The sequence below is a fragment of the Oncorhynchus tshawytscha genome, linkage group LG09 (assembly GCF_018296145.1).
Source record: "Oncorhynchus tshawytscha isolate Ot180627B linkage group LG09, Otsh_v2.0, whole genome shotgun sequence".
Lineage (NCBI taxonomy): Eukaryota > Metazoa > Chordata > Actinopteri > Salmoniformes > Salmonidae > Oncorhynchus > Oncorhynchus tshawytscha.
In genome coordinates, this window is record NC_056437.1 from 14,403,034 (window position 1) to 14,425,628 (window position 22,595).

Consider the following 22,595-nt stretch of genomic DNA (forward strand, 5'->3'; position numbering starts at 1 on the left):
TGTGTGTGTGTGTGTGTGTGTGTGTGTGTGTGTGTGTGTGTGTGTGTGTGTGTGTGTGTGTGTGTGTGTGTGCATACAGTAAACGTACACTTATCTGTGTACATGTCATTCCTGTATACGCTGTGCTCAGTAAATGTGTCACATGGCTTCTGAAAGAAAGTTAGTCCTCCTAACATTCCTCTCCTCTCTTTGTGAAAAAACTGCACACACAAACACCCTGCCGCACCTCCACACACCTCCTCCTCCATCTACATTAATATGGATGAGACCAAAGCGTTTGCTCAGCGACTCAGGAAGACTTTGCACAGCAGGAACAGCACCACTGCAGTATATCAGTTTTATGTGCTGGTTTTAAGACTGCTACTAAGCAGGATTTGCCATAAAAAAACTCAAAGCCTTGATAAGCAGCTGTGCAGGAGTGTAACAAATCACAAGAATTAAAGAGTCCATCGACGTCTCTAGCAGAGAGAGAGAGAGACACATACTGTCACTATCAGAGTACAAACGCAGCAATTACTTCCTTTGGTTTGAGTCCTTGCTGCTGTGACAAACAGGGCATGTCAAACATGGTTAACTACAGTATATTATGTTTCTCATTCTGTTGGTTATGGCATACAATCATCACAGTTAATACAAGTGGACATGGAACATGATTTTTTTTTAATGAACCCTTGTTTGACCCTTATTCTTTCATAAGGTTAACTGAGAACACAACAACAACCCAGTGGAAGAGTTACAAGGAAGGGGAGAATGAGCCAATAACATGCATGAATAACTGAGTGGCTCTCACTGTACCTGAAGTTGTGCATAAAGTGTCTGAACTTGTCGGCTCGTTGGGAGAGGGGCACTATGATATTGATGCGGACGTTGGCTGTGTCCACCCTCTCGTTCTTCACCTTCATCAGCGGCCCAAAGGGACGGAACAGAACCAGCTTCCTGAACTCACGGCTCTGGTCACCTTTGAAGGTGAGCTCATACACAGTGCCTTTGTCCTTCTCCGTCCGAGTGATACCTGTGGAAGGGAGACGAGTGTGTTTACCCATAGGCCACGAATGTGTGCAGGCATGTGTCACACACATACACATGAAAAGGCACCTTCCAAATATTGAATTGAACCCCCCCCCCTTTTGCACTCAGAACCGCCTCAATTCGTCTGGGAACGGACTCTACAAGGTGTCAAAAGCGTTCCACAGGGATGCTGGCCCATGTTGACTCCAATGCTTCCCACAGTTGTGTCAAGTTGGCTGGATATCCTTTGGGTGGTGGACCATTCTTGATACACATAGGAAACTGCTGAGTGTGAAAAACCCAGCAGTGTTGTGCCTGGCACCTACTACCATACCACGTTCAAAGAAACTCAAATCTTTGGTCTTGCCCATTCACCCTCTGAATGGCACGCATACACAATCCATGACTCATTAGTCTCAAGGCTTAAAAACCCTTCTTTAACCTGTCCCCTCCCCTTCATCTACACTGATTGAAGTGGATTTAATTAACAAGTGACATCAATAAGGGATCATAGCTTTCACCTGGATTCACCTGGTCAGTCTGTCATTCTTCTACACCTGCATTGCTTGCTGTTTGGGGTTTTAGGCTGGGTTTCTGTACAGCACTTTGAGATATCAGCTGATGTACGAAGGGCTATATAAATACATTTGATTTTGATTTGATTTGATTTGATGAAAAGGCATGTTCTTAATGTTTTGTACACTCAGTGTATATACACATACATGTACACACATTTGAAGTGCAGTTCAGTTTATTTGCCTATGTGTTTATTTGTTTGTAATTATAATGTTATAATGGTGATATATGCCCAGCAGTCCATTGGGGATCATCTTCTTGCTTTGTACACAAACACACTCAAACTCAGCCAGACTGTCTGTCGTTAATGCATTTGCACTGTCAACAATCTGTCAAATGGAGAATCATTTCTCTACTGTGCTGCCTGGATTTGTAAATATTTTCTGACAGAGAAGGATAGCATTGGCTCTGTGGCCGTGGGAGAAAACAACAGACAGGGCATTTCAGGCCAAAGGAGAGAGGACAGACAGGTCATTTCAGGCCAAAGGAGAGAGGACAGACAGGTCATTTCAGGCCAAAGGAGAGAGGACAGACAGGTCATTTCAGAGGGACAGAAAGGGAGGTCTCAGTAGGGGACAGCATCCATTGCTTCTCCTCTTTGCTCCTGGCTAGTTCCCGGGGCCCTCTGCCATTATGACAGCTGAAAGAGACCAGTCACGCATAGAGATCATACTGCCACTGGATTATACCTTCTCATAGAAGTTAGACGTACCCAGACATATAACTAAACAACAATACAGTAGACTCCGTTGTCCCTGTTGTCTCCATTTCACAGCTGTAAACTGTCAGTCAAAACCTCTTGTTTTCTGAAGTCAAAATCAAACGTTCCAAAGACGAGTCTCAACGGACATTACTGGACTAGAGAACTACAGTGTGAGATTCAACATCATGAAAAGAAAATGATCCAAGAAAGAATGATGTACTTTGCTCCCATTTCAAACATTCTACTTTTCATTTAAGAAAAAAACTCAGGATATTTGAAATCACAGCCTAGCTCCATGTCTCTTCACTCTGGGGACAGGGCAGGATGTGGCTCCGCAGCCTAGCTCCATGTCTCTTCACTCTGGGGACAGGGCAGGATGTGGCTCCGCAGCCTAGCTCCATGTTGCTTCACTCTGGGGACATGGCAGGATGTGGCTCCGCAGCCTAGCTCCATGTCTCTTCACTCTGGGGACAGGGCAGGATGTGGCTCCGCAGCCTAGCTCCATGTCTCTTCACTCTGGGGACAGGGCAGGATGTGGCTCCGCAGCCTAGCTCCATGTCTCTTCACTCTGGGGACAGGGCAGGATGTGGCTCCGCAGCCTAGCTCCATGTCTCTTCACTCTGGGGACAGGGCAGGATGTGGCTCCGCAGCCTAGCTCCATGTCTCTTCACTCTGGGGACAGGGCAGGATGTGGCTCCGCAGCCTAGCTCCATGTCTCTTCACTCTGGGGACAGGGCAGGATGTGGCTCCGCAGCCTAGCTCCATGTCTCTTCACTCTGGGGACAGGGCAGGATGTGGCTCCGCAGCCTAGCTCCATGTCTCTTCACTCTGGGGACAGGGCAGGATGTGGCTCCGCAGCCTAGCTCCATGTTGCTTCACTCTGGGGACATGGCAGGATGTGGCTCCGCAGCCTAGCTCCATGTACTGTACCACATGAACATGTTTGTCACTCACACAGCATACCACTCTTTTTCCACCCAAACATCTAGTTTTTTCTCACTCTCATTCACTGTGTTGTTCTCTCTTTCACTCTCATCCTCTCGCTCTCTCTCTCTCTCTCTCTCATTCCTGTTGTCTCGTTACCTCTGTCTCATTCTTTCTGTACGACAGCTGAGCAAATCCACCCCTAGCAGCTCTTGAAAAACTCCATTCAGCACAGCCAATGGGCAGCATTCACTATTTGTGTTCAGTCACGGCTCGCTAACTGAGGATTGGCAGGGCTCATAATGCTCCCTTTATAATCGTCAGCATCTCAACAAGCTTCAAGTTGTCTGAGTAAATGAAAAGATACTTGTCCACTAGTACAATTAAGTTAAAAGGACAGGCGAAGGAGAGCTGCTAAGCTAAAGACAGTTGCCCGTTCATTAACTAGCCTACATGGTTCATTAAAACTTCTTAGGGATAGGGGTCCCGTCAACGGGGCAGTTGTAAATCATGCAGCGCCGTGTGTCACGATTGCAGATTTTAGAGAAAGTACAAATGTCGGTAGATATAACACGGTTCATTAACTAGCCTACACGGTTCATTAACTAGCCTAACCGGTTCATTAACTAGCATACACGGTTAATTAACTAGCCTACACAGTTAATTAACTAGCATACGTGGTTCATTAATTCGCCTAACCGGTTCATTAAACTAGCATACGCGGCTCATTAACTAGCCTACACGGTTAATTAACTAGCCTAACCGGTTCATTAACTCGCCTACGCGGTTCATTAATTCACCTAACCGGTTCATTAACTAGCATACGCGGCTCATTAACTAGCATATGCAGTTCATTAACTAGCCTAACCGGTTCATTAACTAGCATACACGGTTCATTAACTAGCCTAACCGGTTCATTAACTCGCCTACGCGGTTCATTAACTAGCCTAACCGGTTCATTAACTAGCCTACACGGTTCATTAACTAGCCTACACGGTTCATTAACTAGCCTACACGTTTCATTAACTAGCCTACGCGGTTCATTAACTAGCATACATGGTTCATTAACTAGCCTACACAGTTCATTAACTAGCCTACACATTTCATTAACTAGCCTACACGTTTCATTAACTAGCCTACGCGGTTCATTAACCAGCCTACACAGTTCATTAACTAGCCTACACAGTTCATTAACTAGCCTACACATTTCATTAACTAGCCTACACGTTTCATTAACTAGCCTACGCGGTTCATTAACCAGCCTACACAGTTCATTAACTAGCCTACACGCCTGCTTTCATCTTTGTTGTTGAACAATGGTTGTTGTTTGCTACTTGCTGCACACACGGCCAACGACAGACTAGTTTTTGTATAATTAGCAAATTGGTTATCTACAGGGTGGAAATATATTTCCTAACGGAGTGTTTAATAGCAGATACCTAAACAGGTCTTTCAAGGAAGAGGTACGTAAACACTCCTGGCTGAAATTATGTTTTCACTATATTTTCAGGATGCCCATGTCGAGTGTAAGGCCTTGCAGACACACACACACACACACACACAAACAAACTCTTTCCCTCTCCCAGTTCCACGTAGGTATTAGTCAGAAGTGGCCTCAGTAAAGATGTTGCCCTTTAAAAGGAAACAGCTCCTCTCTCTGAGCTTGTGGAAGGAAACAGCCCCCCTCTCTGAGCTTGTAGAGATGCTACACACTGAATGGAAAGCAGCTGTGCTCCGTTCCTACTGCAGATCATGCTAGACTAGCCGGATATCCTGGCTTTGGCTCTTCAGCACCCAGCAGCAGGATCCTCTATTGTTTTGCTCTGATTCTCAGCATTCGTCATTATGTTAATCAAACGACAAAATCCTGGAAATAACAGAGTTTCCCTGTTTGAAACGTGTTGGAAATGAGGCTTTGTTGTGCTGTTTGTTTTCTATAGTTCAACTTGATTCCATTTTTATTAAAACCATGTCAATATCCAATAGTTCAACAGGTACTCAACCATGAAGATATGACATGCATTGTAAGTAGTGTGGAGCAAAGCCATGTACAGTTGAAGTTGGAAGTTTACATACACCTTAGCCAAATCCATTTAAACTCAGTTTTTTACAATTCCTGACATTAACCCTAGTAAAAGTTCCCTGACTTAGGTCAGTTAGGATCACCACTTTATTTTAAGAATGTGAAATGTCAGAATAATAGTAGAGAGAATTATCTCTTTCAGATTTTATTTCTTTCATCACATTCCCAGTAGGTCAGAAGTTTACATACACTCAATTAGTATTTGGTAGCATTGCTTTTAAATCGTTTAACTTGGGTCAAACGTTTCGGGTAGCAAGCTTCCCACAATAACTTGGGTGAATTTTGGTCCATTCCTTCTGACAGAGCTGGTGTAACTGAATCAGGTTGGTAGGCCTCCATTGCTCGCACACGCTCTTTCAGTTCTGCCCACAAATGTTCTATAGGATTGAGGTCAGGGCTTTGTGATGGCCACTCCAATACCTTGAATTTGTTGTCATTAAGCCATTTTACCACAACTTTGGAAGTATGCTTGGGGTCATTGTCCACCCATTTGCGACCAAGCTTTAACTTCCTGACTGATGTCTTGAGATGTTGCTTCAATATATCCACAAAATGTTTCTTCCCCATGATGCCATCTATTTTGTGAAGTGCACCATACCCTCCTGCAGCAAAGCACCCCCACAACATGATGCTGTCCCCCCCCCCTGCTTTACAGTTGGGATGGTGTTCTTCGGCTTGCAAGCCTCCCCCTTTTTCCTCCAAACATAACGATGGTCATTATGGCCAAACAGTTCTATTTTTGTTTCATCAGCCCAGAGGACATTTCTCCAAAAAGTATGATCTTTGTCCCCATGTGCAGTTGCAAACTGTAGTCTGACTTTTTTATGGTGGTTTTGGAGCAATGGCTTCTTCCTTGCTGAGCGGCCTTTCAAGTGATGTCAATATAGGACTTGTTTTACTGTGGATATAGATGATTTTGTATCTGTTTCCTCCAGCATCTTCACAAGGTCCTTTGCTGTTGTTCTGGGATTGATTTCCACGTTTCGCACCAAAGTACATTCATCTCTAGGAGACAGAACGCATCTCCTTCCTGAGGGGTATGACGGCTGGGTGGTCCCATGGTGTTTATACTTGCATACAATTTTTTTTTTTACAGATGAACGTGGTACCTTCAGGTGTTTGGAAATTGCTCCCAAGGATGAACCAGACTTGTGGAGGTCTACAATTTTTTTTCTGAGGTCTTGGCTGATTTATTTTGATTTAACCATGATGTCAAACAAAGAGGCACTGAGTTTGAAGGTAGGCCTTGAAATACATCCACAGCTACACCTCCAATTGACTAAAATGATGCCAATTAGAGTATCAGAAGCTTGTAAAGCCATGACATAATTTTCTGGAATTTTCCAAGCTGTTTAAAGGCACAGTCAACTTAGTGTATGTAAACTTCTGACCCACTGGAATTGTGATACAGTGAATTATAAGTAAAATAATCTGTCTGTAAACAATTGTTGGAAAAATTACTTGTGTCATGCACAAAGTAGATGTCCTCACCAACCTTTCAGAACTATAGTTTGTTAACAAGAAATGTATGGAGTGGTTGAAAAATGAGTTTTAATGACTCAAACCTAAGTGTAAGTAAACTTCCGACTTCAAATGTACGCAGTGCATTCGGAAAGTATTCAGAGCCCTTCCCTTTTTCCACATGTTGTTATCTTACAGCCTTATTCTAAAACAGATTAAACAAATATTTTCCCTCATCAATCTACACACAATACCCCATAATGACAAAGCGAATACAGGTTTATATAATTTTTTCAAAATTGTATACAAATAAAAAGCAGAAATACCTTATTTACATATCTTTTCAGACCCTTTGCTATGACACCCGGAATTGAGCTCAGGTGCATCATGTATCCATTGATCATCCTTGAGATGTTTCTACAACTTGTTTGGAGTCCACCTGTGGTAAATTCAATTAATTGGACATGATTTGGAAAGGCACACACCTGTCTATATAAGGTCCCACAGTTGACAGTGCATGTCAGATTAAAAACCAAGCAATGAGCTCAAGGAATTGTACTTAGAGCTCCGAGACAGTATTGTGTCAAGGCACAGATCAGGGGAAGGATACCAAAACATTTCTGCAGCAGTGAAGGTCCCCAAGAACACATTGGCCTCCATCATTCGTAAATGGAAGAACTTTGGGACCACCAAGACTCTTCCTAGAGCTGGTGGCCCGACCAAACTGAGCAATCAGAGGAGAAGTGCCGTGGTCAGGGAGGTGACCAAGAACCCAATGGTCACTCTGAAAGAGCTCCAGAGTTCCTCTGTGGAGATGGGAGAACCTTCCAGAAGGACAACCATCTCTGCAGCACACCAATCAGGCCTTTATGGTAGAGTGGCCAGACGGAAGCCACTCTTCAGTAAAAAGGCACATGACAGCCGCTTGGAGTTTGTCAAAAGGCAACTAAAGACTCTCAGATCATGAGAAATAATATTCTCTGGTCTTATGAAACCAAGATTGAACTCTTTGGCCTGAATCTGGCACCATCACTACGGTGAAGCGTGGTGGTGGCAGCATCATGCTGTGTAGATGTTTTTCAGTGTCCTTGAGTTTCCCGTCCAAAGCCTGGACTTGAACCCGATCTAACATCTCTGAGTAAAGGGTCTGAATTCTTACGTAAATGTGATATTTCAGTTTTTATTTGTAATACATTTGCAAAAATGTCTAAAAACCTGTTTTTGTCATTACAGGTTATTGAATAAGTATTAGAATAAGGCTATAATGTTAAGGGGTCTGAATACTTTCTGAATGCACTGTATATATGCACTGTATATATTGTAGATATGCCATACATTTATATATAGCTGTATACATACTGTATGTTTGGCTCTGGTATTGAGCTTAATGACTCACCTTCTATGAAGTCTGATGCTGAGTAGACCTTGGTGGTGTGGCCCTTGTCTGCTCCGTTGCGGGGCGTGTTGAGACTCTGCAGGGCTGTCTCTAGCGCTTCACTCAGCTCATCCCTCCGGTCCTTCCTCACAGGCTTCTCCTCAGGGTGCCTTGTCAGGCCCATCTCCAGCTGGTACACCCTCTGCAGGGTGAAGCTCTCGAAGGGCACCATGGCGTACTCACTGGGTAGTCTAGTCCCCTGGTGGACCTCCGCCCGGCCCAGCTGGCTGTGGAGGAACTCCTGAAGGTCAGCGTGGCTCCTGTCGGCCCCTGGCCCTTGTCCTCCCTCCCCAAGGATACCTCCTCCTGGGGACTGGCCACCCCGGCCTCCCCCTGTCCCCCGCTCCATGGAGTCTTGAACTCCTTTCAGCTGCTGGCTGCGCTCCTGTAGCGCCTCCTTCAGCTGGGCGATTTGTTTCTTTAAACTAGTGATGTGGAACTTGTGTTGCTCCTCGCGCTCTGCAAGCATGGCTTGGTATCCATTCCGCCCAGTGGGTCCGCTCTGAGCCGCCCCCGTGCCCCCCGCTGCCCCTCCTATCCCAACCCCCATCCCGGGGCGTGGCAGGGCATGGCTCACCAGGTTGTCCTCGGTGTGGGGGCTGCAGGTCATGACGTAGAGGAGGGACAGAGAGCAGCACACTACGACCAGCAGAACGCCCACACGGGACACCCAGGCCAGCAGACCCCTCCGCAGCATCCCGCTATCACCCAGAGGACCCAGGGAAACACACACAACTGGACACACCTTACCCTCCAGCGGTGAATACAGTCTCACCGTCCACTAGAATGGAATTGTCTGTGTGATTGTTAATAATGTCTGACTAACCAGAGAAGATCAGCCAGAATGATAACTTTGCTCATTATTTGTCTCATTGTACATTGCTTATACCAATGTCTGGGTTCTTCATCCGTATGTCTGTGGTCAAGGGTGAGGCCCATTGCCCACGCCGCCTTCTCCCCTGGATGAGGCCCAGGAAGGCTCAACAGGGTCCAGAACCTGGCTACTTCTATTTCTGATCCATTCATTGGTAGCAGACGCTATTCATCAGTGAGTCACATCACAATGGTCCCACTACTTTCTCTGTTCACCTTGTTCTTTCCTTCCTGTCTGATGCTGAGGTTCCATTACAGACCCCTGAGAGAATGTCTGTCTCTCTTTGACTTGCCCTATGTTCCACTGGTCTCATGTTTAGGGATGATGACCCATTTTTTGTCATGGTCGGAAATTGAGTAAACTGCAGAGAGGGGAAACCACATTCTCTAGAAGAAGGTGAATTCACAACTGGCAGTTCTTTCTAGATGTGTACTTCCATGAGTTGCCTGAGAGAGAGAGAGAGAGAGGGGGGAGAGTAGAAGGGAAAGAGAGAGATGGAGAAAGAGAGAGTTATAACTCAGTTGGTGTTAATGTACAGTTAAGGTTTTTGAGTGTATGATATCATCATCACCATCATTATACATTTCCTCAATCTCTTTCATCTAGACATATATGCCTTGGTATATGAGATAGCCTGAAGAGCTTCACTTTGTGGTAAATCTCTCCATCCTGCTGTGGTATAAATCTTTGAGATCTTATTTGCACAGAGGGTAAACATTTTCCGAACCCTCGAGGGCTTGAGGAGGGCTTAAACCTGAAGTCTATTGTATGAGGATATAGGGACAGAAAATAGTTTCAATATCTAACTCAGATTAGAAAACACGCCACACAATTTTGAAATGTTTATTTTATTATGAGCTAAAAGTGTGGGTTTCTACCTGGTGACATTGCCAAGCAGAGCATTTCCCAGTCCCTTTAACTGCTGAATAACCATGGCCGTGTTCGAGAGCATTAAAACAACTGCAGGCGACTGCCGACTGACTGATCTACAAATCACCTTCCATCATAAATAACGACTCATTATTATTTGTAGATCAGTCAGCCAGTCACAATTTACCCATGATACATTGTGGTTTTGATCCTCTCGAACACGGCCATTGTTGTCAGTGGTGACAGTGTGACACTATGGGGTCTATTCTGGAAACAGTATGGTTTGAAGCCATGTGTGGACATGTCTATCTGTCCTGTCCTCGCACTGTGGAATATTAGGATCGGTGGAAGTATAAACACAAAACAAGAAAAGCAAGAAAATAGGGCATTTACTCACCTACAAAAACTCTCCTCTCTCCTACCTTTTTTTTCTTCCCCTTTCTCATTCACAAGCACATTTCCTTAATCAGATTAAGACTGTGTCGTGTCTTTGGCTAAACCGGATTAAGTGATATGACATGCTATTCTATAAAATAATTTCTCTGTAATTAATATTACTTGATTAAGCTAATCAGGTAGATAATTAACTAGAAAGTCGGGGCACCACAAAATAATGTTTATAGAGCTGTTATCTTCCGAATAAACTCTTAAGGACCTAGTAATCTTTTACATCAATAGCAGTCAATATTTAATCCTCACCTTAGTCTCATTTGAAAGTTGTAAATTCTTGGTTATCTTCATGAACCCTGGCTAACAAGTTGAATCAGCAATACAAAATTTGGTTTAATTATTTATTTACTAAATACCTAACTAATCACACAGAATTACACATACACAGAATGGATCATACATTGATTACAAATTATGTCATAAAGAAAACGTCCCTGGTGGACGGAGCCGACATGACGGCTGGTTACACAAAGGAAAGGGGGTTGGGTTTGAGTGAAAGAGCGGAAAGACTGAGTAACAAAGGGAGAAGCTATGCTATCGTAAATACAGTATCTTATGCATTCTAAATTACCGCCCATTTGAAAAAGGAGAATGCAATAAATATTTACTCTGAGCTGTGCTTCGGTAGATTGGTCGTCGATAGAAGACCGGTTTGCCCTTTATGGATCTCTGGTCCTCTGAAGACTTTCTAGTGGTGAACTGGAGCGTGGCAGAATGGATACTCTGTCCGTCCTCTCCTAGCCAACGTTTAGTGGGCGGAGAGGGTAGCACTTCTTTAGTGAATAAGAGTTCAAAGTTCATACCAAGTTGCCATGCTATATGCTCATGCTATATTCTGGCTGGTATAGTCGATATTCATCCTTCCGGCATGTAGGTCATCACCTTCACATTGGAATTCGATGCTAATTTCGTTAGATTCTCTAAGGTTGGCTTAGTTCTGTAGGTGGTCTTTGTCCTTTCAACGTGGGGATCTCAAGTCCACACGTCCTTGGAACAGCTTATTATCTGAGCCCTTTTAACGTAGGACTGTCACCCTAACGTCCTCGGAACAGAAAGTTACATTTTCGTCAAGGGCTTTATATAGGAGGGGAGAGAAGGGTGTGTTTCATAGTTTATAACCAATGTCTCTTCACATGGGCGGGCCACTGAGTGAGCAGAGCTTTAACCTTATGAAAACCCAATTCTCTCATTTGGAAGCTAAAATTACATTTCATCTTTTCATAAATAGTTTCATATTTAAACATTTAAATTGCACAACAATTCCATATGAATCTGTTAACGATTATGTGTAGACTTTCCAAGATACACGTTATGTCATCCTATCATTAGTAAGAATGTCTCAGACGCCAACTGATCTGGCATCATATTCATTAAGTACCAACGCATATTTTCAACTGGTTGGATTACCAAAATATGGTTCCTTTCCCCCCACCTTTTGATGTTCCCAGACTCTATATGTTTAACAAAGGCTTTTCAAGAGTCCTTCTGTAGAGTCAAGAGAGAGGAAAGGGAGAAAGGTATTTTTGGAGGGGATCTTACCCACAGGCCAACGTCATGACAACTGTATGGACAGAGACAGAAAAAGACTTCTTGTCTGTAGGCCTCTATTTCCATACCTGTGTGCTGTGCACGATGGACACACGTACCCATGTGTGTTTGTAAATGTAGTTAGTGTGTTAGCTAGTCAAATCAAATCAAATCAATCAGTTAGTGTGTTAGCTAGTGTGACTGTATGTGTGTCTCTCTGTTAAATCACCACACAATTAGCTCTTTTATAGGCTTGGTGCAGTCTGCTCCTAATGAAAGGATCAGTTATGCCAGCACTGAATACTGGACTGTATTTAGGAGCTGTGCTGCCAGGGCTGCTCTGCTAGCTCCAACCAACATCTTAGGAAAGAGATGCCTGGGCTGCTCTGCTAGCTCAAACCAACATCTTAGGAAAGAGATGCCTGGGCTGCTCTGCTAGCTCAAACCAACATCTTAGGAAAGAGATGCCTGGGCTGCTCTGCTAGCTCAAACCAACATCTTAGGAAAGAGATGCTTGGGCTGCTCTGCTAGCTCAAACCAACATCTTAGGAAAGAGATGCCTGGGCTGTTCTGCTAGCTCAAACCAACATCTTAGGAAAGAGATGCCTGGGCTGCTCTGCTAGCTCAAACCAACATCTTAGGAAAGAGATGCCTGGACTGTTCTGCTAGCTCAAACCAACATCTTAGGAAAGAGATGCCTGGGTGCTATGCTAGCTCAAACCAACATCTTAGGAAAGAGATGCCTGGGCTGCTCTGCTAGCTCAAACCAACATCTTAGGAAAGAGATGCCTGGGCTTCTCTGCTAGCTCAAACCAACATCTTAGGAAAGAGATGCCTGGGCTGCTCTGCTAGCTCAAACCAACATCTTAGGAAAGAGATGCCTGGGCTGCTCTGCTAGCTCAAACCAACATCTTAGGAAAGAGATGCCTGGGCTTCTCTGCTAGCTCAAACCAACATCTTAGGAAAGAGATGCCTGGGCTTCTCTGCTAGCTCAAACCAACATCTTAGGAAAGAGATGCCTGGGCTGCTCTGCTAGCTCAAACCAACATCTTAGGAAAGAGATGCCTGGGCTGCACTGCTAGCTCAAACCAACATCTTAGGAAAGAGATGCTTGGGCTGCTCTGCTAGCTTAAAACAAGTATATACCAAGTATAGACTAGTATATACTATATGACTATTATATATACTGTACATGACTACTATATGAGAATTATGAACTGTACATGACTACTATATGACTATTATATACTGTACATGACTATTATATGACTAGTATATACTATATGACTATTATATACTGTACATGACTACTAAATGACTTATGTGCCATACATGACTATTATGTACTGTACATCACTATTATATACTGTGCATGACTACTATATGACTATTATACACTGTGCATGACTACTATATGACTATTATATACTGTGCATGACTGTTATATACTGTACATTTATTTATTTATTTACCCTTTATTTTTACAGGTTTTTCTCATTTTCTCTTTTCCAAGAGAGTCCTGGTCCAATAGCAGTAAAGGGAACAACATTTCAGACAAAACAACTTACATACACTAACACAACATTAAACACTATAAACACACATACATTACAACTATTACATATTACGTTAAAAACACCAAAGTCTTGACTAAAAACAGCTGTCCTAAAGACAATTACACTCTTCTATGATATACAGTATACATTGATCAAGTGTTTAAACTCCACCAACGAAACTAGATCATCAAATTTAAAATGTTCATGAGAGAATTCCAGGACCACGGAGCTAAGTAACTAGACTACTAGTCTACTATGACCTGTTCTCATTTTTGGTACTGTTAGAAGCAAATTTATATTTCTTTACTGACCTGACTAAAAAAGAACAGGGAGAAAATGGCATTTTATCCAATATAGCCTTATAAATCAGTGTATACCAGTGATTAAGCCTACGCAAGGTCAATGACATCCAGCCAACAACAGCGCTAGAGATCACAATGATGTGTTAGACGTTTTTGATTTGTAATGAACCTGAGGGCTGCATGGTACACTGAAACAAGTTCTCTCAGGGTAGTGGTTGAGACCTGCGTATATATAACATCACTAAAATCTAAAACTGCCAGTAATGTGCATTGTACCAGCTCCTTCCTGGCGTCCAAAGAAAAACAAGCCTTATGCCGGTAATAAAAACCTATTCTCAGCTTGAGCTTCCTTATCAAGTTCTCTACATGCACAGTGAAGCTTAGCGTATCATCAACACACACACACAAATATTAGTACACTTTATCTTGCTCTATAGTATGTCCAGCCAATGTAGCAATGACATGACTAGTAACATGCCTGCCATTTGAAAATACCATGCATTTTGTTTTACCCAAATATAGATCCAGCTTTAAATCATACAGATTCTGTTGTATGACGTTAAATGCTCTTTGGGCATTTTCAAAAGCTGAAGATAAACTACTACCACTTGAATGAAGAACAGTATCGTCTGCATAAAAATGAACATCCGCTATTTCAATAAGATCCCCAATGTTGTTGATATACAAAATGAACAACAGTGGGCCCAAAATAGAACCTTGCGGAACACCTAAGCACACCTCTATGGACTCAGATTTACAACCATCGCCATTACACATTGTGTACGATTTGATAGATAATTAATAAATCAGATGTATAAACCAGTATATAATTCTTTATAAACCAGATCATTTACATGACTGCTATATGATGAGTATATACTATATGACTATTATATACTGTACATGACTACTATATGACTAGTATATACTGTGCATGACTATTATATACTGTACATGACCCGTAGCACACGCTCCAGCAGGTATATTTCACTGGTCACCCCCAGAGCCAATTCTTCATTTGGCCACCTTTCCTTCCAGTTCTCTGCTGCCAATGACTGGAACGAATTGCAAAAATCACCTAAGCTGGAGACTCCTATCTCCCTTACTAACTTTAAGCACCAGCTGTCAGAGCAGCTCACAGATCACTGCACCTGTACATAGCCTATGTGTAAATAGCCCATCCAACTACCTCATCCCCATATGGTTATTTATTTATTATTTTATTTTCTCTACTTTCACATTCAGCTTCTGCACATCTATCACTCCAGTCTCTATCACTCCAGTGTTTAATTGCTCAATTGTCATTATTTCGCCTTTACTGCCTTTACCTCCCTAATCTTACCTCATTTGCACACACATAGACTTTTTTTCTATTGTGTTATTTACTGTATGTTTTGTTTATTCCATATGTAACTCTGTGTTGTTGTTTGTGTCACATTGCTTTGCTGTATTTTAATTAATTAATTTTATTTCACCTTTATTTAAACAGGTAGGCTAGTTGAGAACAAGTTCTCATTTGCAACTGCGACCTGGCCAAAATAAAGCATAGCTGTCACGTTCGTCATAACGAGGAGACCAAGGCGCAGCGTGATATGAATACATTCTTCTTTATTTAAACGAAGAACACTAAACAAACTAATGTGAAGCTATAACACGAGTGCTGACATGCAACTACACATAGACAATAACCCACAAAACCAAAATGGCAACCTAAATAGGATCCCAAATCAGAGACAACGATAAACAGCTGTCTCTGATTGGGAACCAATTCAGGCCACCATAGACCTACATATACCTAGACATATAAACAAAACATACAGTCAATAATTCAGTAGAAAAAAAGAAAAGAAAAAGTCTATATACAGTAAGTGAAAATGAGGTAAGATAAGGGAGTTAAGGCAATACATAGGCCATGGTGGCAAAGTAATTACAATATAGCAATTAAACATTGGAATGGTAGATGTGCAGAAGAGTAATGTGCAAGTAGAGATAATGGGGTGCAAAGGAGAAAGATAAATAAATAAATACAGTATGGGGATGAGGTAGTTGGATGGGCTGTTTACAGATGGGCTATGTATAGGTGCAGTGATCTGTGTCACCAAAGCCCCATATACTACCCTAATTTGCTCCAGGGGCGCCGTAAAAGCCCGGTCACATTTCCCGTCACATTTCGAATCAAACCAAATTGTATTTGTCACATGCTTCGTAAACAACACGTAAACAACATGTGTAGACTAACATTAAAACAAGGAATAAATACACAATGAGTAACAATAACTTTGCTACTATAGACAGTGCTTTTGGAAAGTATACACACCTCTTGACTTTTTCCACACTTTGTTGGTTTACAGCCTGAATTCAAAATGGATTAAATTGAGATTATGGGTCACTGGCCTACACCCAATACCCAATAATGGAGCCGAAGGAGATGGGCGCCGTTTTACGATCCCGTAACCAATTGTGTTATTGTGTATGTTTTTTCACGTTATTTGTAACTTATTTTGTACATCATGTTTCTGCTACCTTGTCTTATGCCCGAAAATAGCTTCTTGATATCAGGGCAGCGATTACTCACCCTGTAATGGAGGAATTTCTCTTCTTCAATGAGTTGGATGGGAAGGATTTACTCCAGACACCCTACAAGGCCCTCATCCCCGTCATTCACAGGAGGAAAAGACGGAGGCATCGTGGACGACGCTCCGGGTGCCTTGTAAGGTTCCATCACCAAGAGGGTAACTTATCTTTACCATCGGTCCTATTAGTCAACGTACAATCAATCGATAATAAAATAGACGAACTACGAGCAAGTATATCCTACCAACGGGACATTAAAAACTGTAATATCTCCGAATCGTGGTTGAAAGAGGACATGATTAACATACAGCTGCCGGGTTTTAAGCTTTTTCTGCAGGATAGAACAGCGGTCTCTGGTAAAACAAGGGGCGGTGGCCTATGCATATTTGTAAAAAACAGCTGGTACATAAAATCTAAGGAAGTCTCGAGGTTTTGTTAGTCTGAGGTAGAGTATCTCATGATAAGCTGTAGACCACACTATTTACCAAGATTTTACCATATTTTTCATAGTTGTTTACATACCAATTTGAGGTGCAGTTCCAAATCCAATCAAATCAAATTTTATTTGTCACATACACATGGTTAGCAGAACCAACAAGTAATCTAGCTAACAATTCCAAAACTACTACCTTATAGACACAAGTGTAAGGGGATAAAGCATATGTACATAAAGATATATGAATGAGTGATGGTACAGAGCGGCAAAGGCAAGATACAGTAGATGGTATTGAGTGCAGTATATACATATGAGATGAGTATGTAAACAAAGTGGCATAGTTAAAGTGGCTAGTGATACATGTATTACATAAAGATGCAGTAGATGATATAGAGTACAGTATATACGTATACATATGAGATGAATAATGTAGGGTATGTAAACATTATATTAGGTAGCATTGTTTAAAGTGGCTAGTGATATATTTTACATCATTTCCCGTCAATTCCCATTATTAAAGTGGCTGGAGTTGAGTCAGTGTGTTGGCAGCAGCCACTCAATGTTAGTGGTGGCTGTTTAACAGTCTGATGGCCTTGAGATAGAAGCTGTTTTTCAGTCTCTCGGTCCCAGCTTTGATGCACCTGTACTGACCTCGCCTTCTGGATGATAGCGGGGTGAACAGGCAGTGGCACGGGTGGTTGTTGTCCTTGATGATCTTTATGGCCTTCCTGTGACATCTGGTGGTGTAGGTGTCCTGGAGGGCAGGTAGCTTGCCCCCAGTGATGCGTTGTGCAGACCTCACTACCCTCTGGAGAGCCTTACGGTTGTGGGCGGAGCAGTTGCCGTACCAGGCGGTGATACAGCCCGACAAGATGCTCTCGATTGTGCATCTGTAGAAGTTTGTGAGTGCTTTTGGTGACAAGCCGAATTTCTTCAGCCTCCTGAGGTTGAAGAGGCGCTGCTGCGCCTTCTTCACGATGCTGTCTGTGTGGGTGGACCAATTCAGTTTGTCTGTGATGTGTACGCCGAGGAACTTAAAACTTACTACCCTCTCCACTACTGTTCCATCAATGTGGATAGGGGGGTGTTCCCTCTGCTGTTTTTTGCAGTCCACAATCATCTCCTTCGTTTTGTTGACGTTGAGTGTGAGGTTATTTTCCTGACACCACACTCCGAGGGCCCTCACCTCCTCCCTGTAGGCCGTCTCGTCGCTGTTGGTAATCAAGCCTACCACTGTTGTGTCGTCCGCAAACTTGATGATTGAGTTGGAGGCGTGCGTGGCCACGCAGTCGTGGGTGAACAGGGAGTACAGGAGAGGGCTCAGAACGCACCCTTGTGGGGCCCCAGTGTTGAGGATCAGCGGGGTGGAGATGTTGTTGCCTACCCTCACCACCTGGGGGCGGCCCGTCAGGAAGTCCAGTACCCAGTTGCACAGGGCGGGGTCGAGACCCAGGGTCTCGAGCTTGATGACGAGCTTGGAGGGCACTATGGTGTTAAATGCCGAGCTGTAGTCGATGAACAGCATTCTCACATAGGTATTCCTCTTGTCCAGATGGGTTAGGGCAGTGTGCAGTGTGGTAGAGATTGTATCGTCTGTGGACCTATTTGGGCGGTAAGCAAATTGGAGTGGGTCTAGGGTGTCAGGTAGGGTGGAGGTGATATGGTCCTTGACTAGTCTCTCAAAGCACTTCATGATGACGGAAGTGAGTGCTACGGGGCGGTAGTCGTTTAGCTCAGTTACCTTAGCTTTCTTGGGAACAGGAACAATGGTGGCCCTCTTGAAGCATGTGGGAACAACAGACTGGGATAGGGATTGATTGAATATGTCAGTAAACACACCAGCCAGCTGGTCTGCGCATGCTCTGAGGGCGCGGCTGGGGATGCCGTCTGGGCCTGCAGCCTTGCGAGGGTTAACACGTTTAAATGTTTTCCTCATGTCGGCTGCAGTGAAGGAGAGTCCGCATGTTTTAGTTGCGGGCCGTGTCAGTGGCACTGTATTGTCCTCAAAGCGGGCAAAAAAGTTATTTAGTCTGCCTGGGAGCAAGACATCCTGGTCCGTGACGGGGCTGGTTTTCTTTTTGTAATCCATGATTGACTGTAGACCCTGCCACATACCTCTTGTGTCTGAGCCGTTGAATTGAGATTCTACTTTGTCTCTATACTGACGCTTAGCTTGTTTGATTGCCTTGCTGGGGGAATAGTTACACTGTTTGTATTCGGTCATGTTTCCAGTCACCTTGCCCTGATTAAAAGCAGTGGTTCGCGCTTTCAGTTTCACGCGAATGCTGCCATCAATCCACGGTTTCTGGTTTGGGAATGTTTTAATCGTTGCTATGGGAACGACATCTTCAACGCACGTTCTAATGAACTCACTCACCGAATCAGCGTATTCGTCAATGTTGTTGTCTGACGCAATACGAAACATATCCCAGTCCACGTGATGGAAGCAGTCTTGGAGTGTGGAGTCAGCTTGGTCGGACCAGCGTTGGACAGACCTCAGCGTGGGAGCTTCTTGTTTTAGTTTCTGTCTGTAGGCAGGGATCAACTTAATGGAGTCTTGGTCAGCTTTTCCGATAGGAGAGCATATTTCCGAATATGCGCCGTGGAAGTTAGAATAGCAATGATCCAAGGTTTTTCCAGCCCTGGTTTGGCAATCGATATGCAGTTAACTCTAATGAACTTATCCTCTGCAACAGAGGATCCTCTTATCCTCTTCCTTTCCTATGGTAGTCCTCATGAGAGCCAGTTTCATCATAGTGCTTGATGGTTTTTTGTGGCTGCACTTGAAGAAACGTTCAAAGTTCTTGAAATGTTCCGGATTGAGTGACCTTCATGTCTTAAAGTAATGATGGACTGTCGTTTCTCTTTGCTTATTTGAGCTGTTCTTGCCATAATATGGATTTGGTCTTTTACCAAATAGGATTATCTTCTGTATACCACCCATACATTGTCACAACACAACTGATTTGCTCAAACGCATTAAGAAGAAAATAAATTCTACAAATTAACTTTTAAGAAAGCACACCTGTAAATTGAAATGCATTCCAGGTGACTACCTCATGAAGCTGTTTGAGAGAATGCCAAGAGTGTGAAAAGCTGTCATCAAGGCAAAGGGTGGCTACTTTGAAGAATCTCAAATGTTTAACACTTTTTTGGTTACTACATAATTACATGTGTTTTTTCATAGTTTTGAATTGTGTTCACTATTATTCCACAATGTAGAAAAAAATACAAAATAATGAAAAACCCTGGAATAAGTAGGTGTGTTCAACAACACAGTACTGTACGTATATATTAATTACAAATGAAAAGCTGAAATGTTTTGAGTCAATAAGTATTCAACCCTTTTGTTATGGCCTAAATAACTTCAGGAGTAACATGTGCTTAACAAGTCACATAAGTTGCATGTTTAATTAACATGGTTTTTGATTGACTACCTCATCTCTGTACCGCACACATACAATTATCTGTAAGGTCCCTCAGTCAAACAGTAAGTTTGGTAGAGAGGTTAACATTAAATTCTCTGGCAAGAGCTCTGGTCGATATTCCTTCAGTCAGCATGCCAATTGCATGCACCCTCAAAACTTGTGGCACAGCGTGTTTCAGTTCCCGCCAACATCCAGCAACATTGCTCAGCCATTGTAGAGGAGTGGGACAACATTCCACAGGCCACAATCAACAGCCTGATCAACTCTATGCAAAGCAGATGTGTTGCTCTGCATGCAGAAAATGGTGGTCACACCAGATACTGACTGGTTTTCTGATCCACACATCTACATTTTTAAAGATATCTATGACCAACAGATGCATATCTGTATTTCCACTCATGTGAAATCTATAGATTACTGCCGAATGAATTTATTTCAATTGACTGATTTCTTATGTGAACTGTAACTCAGTAAAATCTTTGAAATTGTTGCATGCTGTAACGGTTCTCTTGTGGTGAAGGAGAGTCGGACCAAAATGCAGCGTGTAGATTGCGATCCATGTTTAATCAAACAAACGTAACACAAATACACACAAAACACTACAAAACAATAAACGTAACGAAAACCGAAACAGCCTATACTTGTGTCAACTAACACAGCGACAGGAACAAAGACACTAAGGACAATCACCCACACCAAACTCAAAGAATATGGCTGCCTAAATATGGTTCCCAATCAGAGACAACGATAAACACCTGCCTCTGATTGAGAACCAGTTCAGACAGCCATAGACTTATCTAGAACACCCCACTAGCTACAATCCCCCATATACAAAAACCCATGCCACACCCTGGCCTGACCAAATAAATAAAGATAAACACAAAATACTTCGACCATGGCGTGACAGAACCCCCCCCCCTAAGGTGCGGACTCCCGAACGCACCTCAAAACAAATAGGGAGGGTCCATGTGGGCGTCTGTCCATGGTGGCGGCTCCGGCGCGGGACGTGGACCCCACTCAATTAATGTCTTAGTCCCCTCTCCTCGCGTCCCTGGATAGTCCACCCTCGCCGCCGACCATGGCCTAGTAGTCCTCACCCAGAAACCCACTGGACTGAGGAGCAGATCGGGACTGAGGGGCAGCTCGGGACTGAGGCAGCTCGGGACTGTGGGGAAGCTCAGGAGTGAGAGGAAGCTCAGGAGTGAGAGGAAGCTCAGGAGTGAGAGGAAGCTCAGGAGTGAGAGGAAGCTCAGGCATGTAGATAAATCTACCAGATCCTGGCTGGCTGGCAGATCCCGGCTGACTGGCAGATCCCGGCTGACTGGCAGATCCCGGCTGACTGGCAGATCTGGCAGATCCGGGCTGTCTGGCGGATCTGGCAGATCCTGGCTGACTGGCGGATCCTGGCTGACTGGCGGATACTGGCCGACTGGCGGATCCTGGCCGACTGGCAGTTCTGGCAGATCCCGGCTGACTGGCGGATCTGGAAGAGTCTGGTTGACTAGCAGATCTGGAAGAGTCTGGTTGACTGGCAGATCTGGAAGAGTCTGGCTGACTGGCAGCTCTGGAAGAGTCTGGCTGACTGGCAGATCTGGAAGAGTCTGGTTGACTAGCAGATCTGGAAGAGTCTGGTTGACTGGCAGATCTGGAAGAGTCTGGTTGACTGGCAGATCTGGAAGAGTCTGGCTGACTGGCAGATCTGGAAGAGTCTGGTTGACTGGCAGATCTGGAAGAGTCTGGTTGACTGGCAGATCTGGAAGAGTCTGGTTGACTGGCAGATCTGGAAGAGTCTGGTTGACTGGCAGATCTGGAAGAGTCTGGTTGACTGGCAGATCTGGAAGAGTCTGGTTGACTGGCAGATCTGGAAGAGTCTGGTTGACTAGCAGATCTGGAAGGGTCTGGCTGACTGGCGGATCTGGAAGAGTCTGGCTGACTGGCAGATCTGGAAGAGTCTGGCTGACTGGCGGATCCTGGCAGACTGAAAGATCTGGCTGCTCCATGCTGACTGGCGGCTCTGGCTGCTCCACGCTGACTGGCGGCTCTGGCTGCTCCATGTAGGCTGACAGCTCTGGCGGCTTCTTACAGACTGGCTGCTCCATGCAGACTGACATCTCTGGCTGCTCCATTCAGACTGACAGCTCTGACTGCTCCATGCAGACTGACGGCACTGACTGCTCCATGCAGACTGACATCTCTGGCTGCTCCATGCAGACTGACAGCTCTGACTGCTCCATGCAGACTGACAGCTCTGACTGCTCCATGCAAACTGACAGCTCTGGCTGCTCCATGCAGACTGACAGCTCTGGCTGCTTCATGCAGACTGGCAGCTCTGGCTGCGCTGAACAGGCGGGAGACTCCGGCAGCGCTGTAGAGGAGGAAGGCTCTGGC

General features: G+C 44.0%; 1 protein-coding gene across 1 annotated transcript in view; it reads right to left on the reverse strand.

Moving 5' to 3' along the window:
- LOC112259460 (chondroitin sulfate N-acetylgalactosaminyltransferase 1) overlaps positions 1-22,595 on the reverse strand; it is an 80,197-nt gene that overhangs the window by 46,195 nt on the left and 11,407 nt on the right. Inside the window, exons 2-3 of the mRNA XM_042326583.1 lie at positions 8,152-9,510; positions 796-1,012 (exon numbers count right to left, since the gene is read on the reverse strand). Coding sequence (XP_042182517.1) covers positions 796-1,012; positions 8,152-8,887 — 953 coding nt within the window. The 5' untranslated portion in view covers positions 8,888-9,510. The remainder of the gene's footprint in view (positions 1-795; positions 1,013-8,151; positions 9,511-22,595) is intronic.